Genomic DNA, 7,716 nt, shown 5'->3' with positions numbered 1-7,716 from the left:
TAGATATATATATAATAGAATTTAAACAAATTGGATTTTCCAGTGAGGTCAGTCTTATTTACAAGCAGGAAAAAGGGTTTCAAAAGGGAAGAACAGGGGAAGAAGATGAGGAAGATCACTCTGACTGAAGTGCTGCAGTGTGCTGTGTGTGGTGCCGTGCATGTGCTCCCAGAAACCCGTTGGGCTCCCCGCTGCCGGCCAAGCTCCCAAAGTCTGTGACGGACACGGCCATTTTGGCGCCGGTGATTCGGTGGTGATGCGTCGTCGTCCGCCGCGCTTCAAAGTCCACGCCGAGGTTACCGACCGACACGTCGTTGATAAAGGAGTCAGGCAGCGCCATCTTGAGTCTCTTGGAGGGCCGCTCGCAGTCCTTATTGACGCACACGCCTCCTAGCTGTCCCAGGTCCGAGTGGTAGAAACCGGCGTCGAGCATGTTGAGGCAGTCGGGGTCTGCGCCGTTCGAAGGGAACCCAAGGGACTCGTCGTGGCTCAGGGATCCGCGGTGGAGACTTTCCAATGGAGGGAAGCTGTAGGAGTCCAGGCAACTAACCTCTGCAGGGCTGCATACTGTGGCTACGCTGTTGCTCAAAGCTGCAAGAAGAGAGGACACTCGGTGAACACTGAATCACTGGAAGTAGTAAGAGAATGAGGTCAAGAAATATGTCGACCGAGAGGGAAACCAGGACGTAGCATTAAAATACTGAATACAAAGCTGTATTAAGTGATGTTAGAGAATACTTCCATCCAGTACCAACCTGTGAGGTCGCTGGCAGTGATGGAGTTGAGCAGGCTGAGCTGCTGTTCTGTGGTGGTCTCCAGCCTCCCTCCTCCACCAGCTCCTGAACACACAGAGGAGGAACTGTCCACTGCTAGTCCCTCTGCTTCGTCCACCAGCCTGTCCATCAGGTCACTGGATACAAAAGAAACAGGTCAGCGGGTTTGTTTTTTCCCCCCTCCAAAGTTATGTGCACTTTTTCAAATGTTCTCGTGTTAAAACATCAGCAGAAACATCAAACAATCCAAACGGATGTACTTTGCAATTTTTCTGTCACTCACGTCACGCCGGGATAGCTGCTGTACTTTTTCTTCCCAAACCGATTCTGCTGCACGAAGAAGTCAAAGCGCTCCGACTTTTTCCACATGTAATAAAACGCCACACATTCTGCTACTGTTCGCGTTGAGACCTGAAAGAAAAACAATCGTCATTTAGAGGAAAACGTTTCGTGTTTTTTTTTTTAAATATATCTTTTAAAGTTGTGGAAGAAATCATGAAATCAGACTCACTTTGTGTTTCTGTATGAGGTGGAAGTTCTTGTCGTACATCTGTAGAGCGTGTTCAAAGTTCTTACATTCCTCTTCTGACCACGGTGATTTTTCTGAAATGAAACCAAAAACCATTCAGATTTTGATGTTGCACAGGCAAGTGATCCATTTGTAGACAAAAGGAAACCCCACTGAGAAAATTCAGTTTAACTGAATCAGTCCATCGAAAGGTTGAAAAGTCTGTCAATAAACGACTCAAACAAGAGCTGAAATGATTAGTTGATTGACAGAAAATGAATTACCATCTATTTTGGTAATCGAATAATCATTTTGAGTAATTTTTTTTAATGAAAATTTGCCAAAAATTCTCCGATTCCAGCTTCTTAAAATGTGACCATTTCATTTCGTTCCTCCATGACAATAGACTGAGCATATTTTGGTTGAGGACTGATCATTGGAACAAAACGAGACATTTTAAGCTGCAACTTCGGCTCTGAAAAACACTGGTCAACATTTTTTTTTTTTTTTACCATTTCCGGATTTCTGACAACAGCTAAAACAACTTGTGGAGAAAATAATCAACAGATTATTTGATAATAAAAATTATAATTTGTTGCACCCCACCTTCAGGACGAGAAGTGAAATGACATTATCAAATATAAAAATATTTTTCAGGTTTACATCAATATACATCAAAAGGACAAAATCAAAAGGTTTTTGAAGTATAATAAAAAATGCTTTCTACTACAACCAAAAAAGTTATCTGTCTTCCTCCAAAAATATTTAAATACTGATACCACAGACGGAAAATGTAGTTTGATGTAATCTGATAGAATCAGCAACTTGGATTCAAACTTTTGCAGCTGCAACATTTAAGTTTTCTCACAATAACGCTGGCAGCAAACAAAGTCATAACTGCTATCAACATGTAATAAAAACGACAGTTTCCTGTGGTAGAAATGTGGAATCCATCACTTTGCTTACCTTTTGAAGACTTTACATGACTGCAATACCTCTCTAGTGCTTCGCGGGTGTTGTAGTTGCATTTGACAAGCTCACGCAAAGCCTGGATTGGAAGAGTGGAATGGTCAACACTACAATATTGTCCAAAATACATCAAATGTACATCAGACGCATAAATCCAAAAGAAATCAGGAATAATCTGAAGAATTCAAAGCCCAATTGCTTCAGGAGGTTATGAATAACAGTTTCTAAAAAAATAAAATATTGGTAATGCTGCTAATGCCACATTCAACATTGTATTCCAACATGAAAGGCTTGATTAATAAAGACATGACTAACCTGCTCATTGTCTCGAACATGCATCCCCGGTTTGTCGCATCCTGTCTTTTCATTTGTTGTCCGTGACAATACGTCAGACAGGAAACCTCTCACCTTGTTTTCTGACAATGTACCTGGGCTCCATAATAACTCATCTTCATCCTCATACACTATACAACAAAGTACATGACGGGGAGATTAGTCATCTTGTGCACATTATCTAGTCTCGATTGAATGGATAGCAAAACTGTAAAGCAGCAACACTGAAGAATACATTCAGCATGAAAACAAAAAAAGCAGTCGTCACCTTTCTCCCCATCTTTGTAGTGACAGAGGCACGAAGGAACATCTGCTTGGTACTGTGTTCCCACCATTATTTCCTAATACAAAAATCAAACAAAAGAAAACACATAGTACATTTAAATCCAAGAGCAAAGTAGCACTGATTAAACCTAAGACATAATGAAAACTCTTTATCTACGTTTCAAAACCAAATGTGTCCTTTACCTTCCTGGAGTCCTCAGGGCTTGGGCCATCTTCATCACACTCTGACTCTTTATCACCGTCAGAGATAGCGTTGGCTGAAAATAATAAAACAAATACAACTTAAATGAATTTCCGTTGCACCTGCTGGATGAGTTGTGGACTGTTTTAACAAAAACAAGAAAATTCATGAGTTGCAGTCCAAATTTCTTTGGACTTGAAAGTTAATTTATTTCAAATAGTGCATGGTATTGTATGGCACTAAATGAGAAGCATTAATCCAACAAAGTTACATTAAAAAAAAAAAAAAAAAAGGACTGTTTTATAGCAATTGCAACCTTTCACTTACATCGAAGTGTTCTTGGGAAGAAATCAGTGGCCTCATGCGAGGTGACTGAAGGTGTCAGATCATCAGCTGAGGATTGGGTCTCCTCCTCGTAATCCCCAGACAGCAGGTCTTTTGCTATTTCCTCCTAAAAAAAAAAAAAATAATAATATCCAAACCAAAGGAGATCAATAGAGTACCCATTTTACCTATATAAACATTATATATACACACATTAATTAAGTTGACTTCTAATTGTGTTTCATAATTCATTAATACATTTTATAAACCTATTCATTAACTCTTTAACTACCACGGAGGCACTTACCTTATCCAAAGTCATGTCACTAAATGAGAAGCATTAATCCAACAAAGTTACATTAAAAAAAAAAAAAAAAAAGGACTGTTTTATAGCAATTGCAACCTTTCACTTACATCGAAGTGTTCTTGGGAAGAAATCAGTGGCCTCATGCGTGTAATACACACATTAATTAAGTTGACTTCTAATTGTGTTTCATAATTCATTAATACATTTTATAAACCTATTCATTAACTCTTTAACTACCACGGAGGCACTTACCTTATCCAAAGTCATGTCAGGCAGCTCATCAGTCAGGTCTCCAGAGGAGCTGTCTATACTGGAGCCTGCTGAGGCCTCATAGCGATAGATGGCCAACAGTTCTTCCAAAGGCATGTTCCCTTCCTGGACAGAAAAAAAAATGCGGAAAGGCAGAATGTATGATGCACATTGTTTTCGTTGTACCCGAATTACATCATGACGTCTAGGTAGGAAAACCTTGCATATTACACTTAATCATTGTTTCATGAGGGTGTCAAAACATCATAACAGTCTTCTTTTTTTTTTTGAGTAAAAGTGACTGTCCTTTTTTCAAAATAAAACCAAATCATACAGTTAAAATACAATTTGTGAACAGCATTCCCATTGTCACAAAGAGATGATAACTGAATGACGTGAACAGAATGCATCTGTACACAAACTAGGTTGACCTAATAATTGGAACCCATGAAGCCGTGACGCAAACAGCTTCACCTCATCATCACCGAGTTCACATCAGCAATCTTTATAGTGTTATAAAACCAACAAAACACCTTAAATGCGCATTACTACGGCATTAAGCAGGAACAAGAGCTCTGGTTCCCATATTAAGAATACGTAAACATGTTTTATACTCATCAGAGTTAATTCAGTAATTCTCAATGAGTCTTTTGCAAGTTACAGCAAATTACAGATACACACGATCATAATAATTTAAAATCATCCACTCCAAGCAGCCGCCCCTCACAATAGTCAAAGCAGATTTGGTTATTTAAAATCACTGCACTTATTACATCTGCACAGATTTTGGACGTTTAAAAAAAAAATAAATAAATAAATAAATAAAATTGTTTACCTTTTCCAGGTCTGCAATTTCAGAGCCGAAATTTCTGCCGCCTTCCAGAGACTCTTCCTCCTCTAGAGTCCTCTCATCATCATACTCATGAACTAACATTTCTGCTGTTGGGTCAAAGTCATGGTCTTCTGATGATAAAGAGCCAACTGAATAATAGAAATAGAGAGGAAAAATGTGTTATCGCACATCCTGTGGAAATTAAACATTTCTCTACTAAAAAAAAAACACAAAAAAAACCACACACGTTACTTGATGGCAAGTAGAAAAGCAATTTCCAAACTATTTCCTCTAACAAATTGGGGGGAAAAAAATAAATCATATTTCATCTTCATGTTTTTGATTCGCAAATGTATTTCTTAAATGTGAAGATAACGTTTAAGTACAACATAAACTGCAGATACTAATAATGTATTACCTGGACTTGAACTCCCTAGGGAAGCCTGAAATAGAAAAAGAAAAAGAAAAAAACAAAAACATAGTAGAAATTAGTGTAATTGTTAAAACATGGGCTCAATTATCATTTGACTTCGAACATGAATCCCAGCGTAGTTAAAAGAAAATAAATTAAAAAAAAGACATTATCGGGCTGTAATATGATCAGTGAGGCAGGAAAGCTGCATTTGCCGCTAACATTACCTGACATAGATAGGAGGCTCTAACAACTAGCTCCGCTGCACACCGAGGACAGATGTGAGCACATTTTTTGTTTGTTTGTTTTTGTTTTGAACACTGGATTTGAGATGTTTCCGTGTCGATCGAAGAAAAAAATAAAATAAAAAATAAAGCCGAATATATCGGGGAAGCCAACACGACTTCATGCAGAGTCGGCTAGCCCGGCGAGCTAACCCCTGAGCCTGATGTTAACGTTATGCCATCGAAAAATGTAAACACTAAAAAAAAAAATAATAATAATAAAAAAAAAACATTTCGTATACGCGCTACCGGGAATCGATAAGGCTCAGATCATCTTGGATGGAAAAGGTGCCACTAATTTAACCAATGATTAATTTTTTTTTTCCCATTCATCGTGAACCCAATCAGATCTGTTATATCCTTTAACCAGCAGGCTAACGTTGAATTTACGTATCAATTTACACAGCTGCTCCACCGAAAGCAGCTGAGAGAGCGAAGGCGCAGAGGCCTCGTAGTGAAGGATCAGTCCAAACATCCAGGCATATTTTAGAGCGATAAAAATGACAATTATCGCACAAAACACGCCGTGCAGAAGGCAAAAAACACCGTCTCTTCAATCGATAACGTAGAAATGAAAAATACGACACAGAAATTTTAAAAATATCGATTAAAGATCGATTGCTTCTCCCCTGTTTTCCCTCTTACCTCCGCCATATTGGTACCTTTAGCTAATGGGCTCGTTCTAGCGCAGTACCCGGATCAGCGCTCTGAGCCAATCAGCGATCCAGGTGACCGTCCGGGTCGTGACGCCGTTCAAACCAGCCACAGATCGAGACTAACGGGATTCATTTATGAACAGTGAATCTACGGCACGAAAAATTAAAGATACACAAATATATATAAATATCTGACACATATCAAAGCATTATCATGCCGTAATGCCAAACACAAAGTCACTTTGTTCGAACATTCCTAGAATATACTCGGATCATTCCCGGCTGGATTTCCTGCTCTGTAATATCGCACTTTCAAACCGCGGTGTTAACAGAAATATGGTTTCTGTCACTACATTGCTGTAAGAACATTTACAGTGCGGCGACACTGCCTTCAGGTGGAAAATATGAAGAGGTTTTCAGTTGTGTTATCAGCCATAATACCCCCCAAATACTAACCTCTACAAATCAAATCTTATTGTACAATAATAAACTGTGTTTATTTTATAAGTAATCAAATTGGATTGCATAAACTTTTACTCACATGATAGTCTACATCTTATTGAATTATTCATACCTGACAAAAATTCAGATATCCAGCTTATGATTTCCAATTGAGGCATGAGGCTGCTTTGCCTTAAGATTTCTGAGAGCAATTTTTATATTTTCAGATTAGGGTTGGACATACCTGATGATGATACTGAAACAGATATGTACCATAACCTTTTTCAGAATAATAATTTTAAAGTAAAAAAAATGTAGGCTATATTTTTCAAAATATACAGGCAGCAGGGGGCAGAATTACTGCATATAGCCACTCTATTTACACCACTGATATCTACTCCATCTTTCCCCATTCTCCCCTCTCTTCCTGTTTTGGATGACTGTGAAACCTCCCATTGTATTTGATCATATATTCACATGTGAAAACAGGTTGACAGTTTGGGCAGGCTGGGGTGTAAGTTGATCCAGATCCAGTTTTCAATATGCAGAATCCACATATCCAAAGACTTCCCTCTGCAACCTACCTGACCAACAGACAAGTTTCTCTTTCTTCTGTTGTTGTTTCTGTGTTTGGTTGTGCATATCAGCCTCTTGAAATTGTTTCACTAGCAGGGAAACTATAGGATTTTCTAGTTCAAGGTGAGACTTGCACCATGCAGCTGCTATACTGTTAGAAGATCTGCAGATGTTTGTACACAGGCCGTCAGCAATACACTGCTTCCTGGACCTGACCAGATCCAGGGCAGGAGGTGGGCATCCTTCCTGCAGCAGAATAGAAAGATAACCATGTGTTTTTGCCATTTCAACAGATTAAATTTGTTTTGGACTTGAACTGTGATTCTTTTTTTTGTGTGCGTCATACGGGTGAGAGTTTGAATTTTTTTTAATATTTTTTTTTTGGAGTAAGGAGCATAATATTAATTTGTCTTTAAAGAAGGCTATATATATAGGCAACTAATTTCTCACTTTGTCAAGTTTGGCCATTCAGCTTAAGTGCATAAACCACAGTAAGCCCTGTATAAGAATAATGTGTCATTTGTTGGACCCGATGGCGCAATATTCTCATTAGAGGTAGAGGATGGTCTGACTCCTTGACTGTGCT

General features: G+C 38.7%; 1 protein-coding gene across 2 annotated transcripts; it reads right to left on the bottom strand.

The window, feature by feature from the left end:
- mier3b (mesoderm induction early response 1, family member 3 b) lies at positions 1-6,150 on the bottom strand. 2 transcript variants are annotated; one of them, XM_069178358.1, is made up of 13 exons: positions 6,103-6,150; positions 5,180-5,204; positions 4,765-4,910; positions 3,933-4,055; positions 3,377-3,500; positions 3,052-3,125; positions 2,852-2,924; positions 2,566-2,714; positions 2,248-2,329; positions 1,285-1,376; positions 1,057-1,184; positions 756-910; positions 1-591 (listed from the first exon to the last, which is right to left on the bottom strand). In XM_069178358.1, the coding sequence occupies exons 1-13, from the start codon at positions 6,109-6,111 to the stop codon at positions 116-118; spliced, it is 1,656 nt and encodes a 551-aa protein (XP_069034459.1). In that variant the 5' UTR covers positions 6,112-6,150; the 3' UTR covers positions 1-115. The 2 variants fall into 2 exon arrangements, with proteins under 2 accessions (XP_069034459.1, XP_069034460.1); XM_069178359.1 differs by lacking the exons at positions 3,933-4,055; positions 4,765-4,910; positions 5,180-5,204; positions 6,103-6,150 and adding an exon at positions 3,681-3,705.
- Positions 6,151-7,716: the final 1,566 nt, after the last annotated feature.

The sequence above is a fragment of the Embiotoca jacksoni genome, unplaced genomic scaffold (genome assembly GCF_022577435.1).
Source record: "Embiotoca jacksoni isolate LCO1_2020_lvr unplaced genomic scaffold, fEmbJac1.0.p SCAF_8, whole genome shotgun sequence".
Lineage (NCBI taxonomy): Eukaryota > Metazoa > Chordata > Actinopteri > Embiotocidae > Embiotoca > Embiotoca jacksoni.
Note: the sequence above shows the minus strand (reverse complement) of the source record. Positions and strands in the feature narration are given on the sequence as shown.

Coding starts and splice junctions, on each gene's coding strand:
- mier3b (XM_069178358.1), bottom strand. Junction 2,330..2,565: donor ATGTTCGAGACAATGAGCAG/GTTAGTCATGTC, acceptor CTTCCAATCCAG/GCTTTGCGTGAGCTTGTCAA. Junction 1,185..1,284: donor ACCTCATACAGAAACACAAA/GTGAGTCTGATT, acceptor TTTTTCTTTCAG/GTCTCAACGCGAACAGTAGC.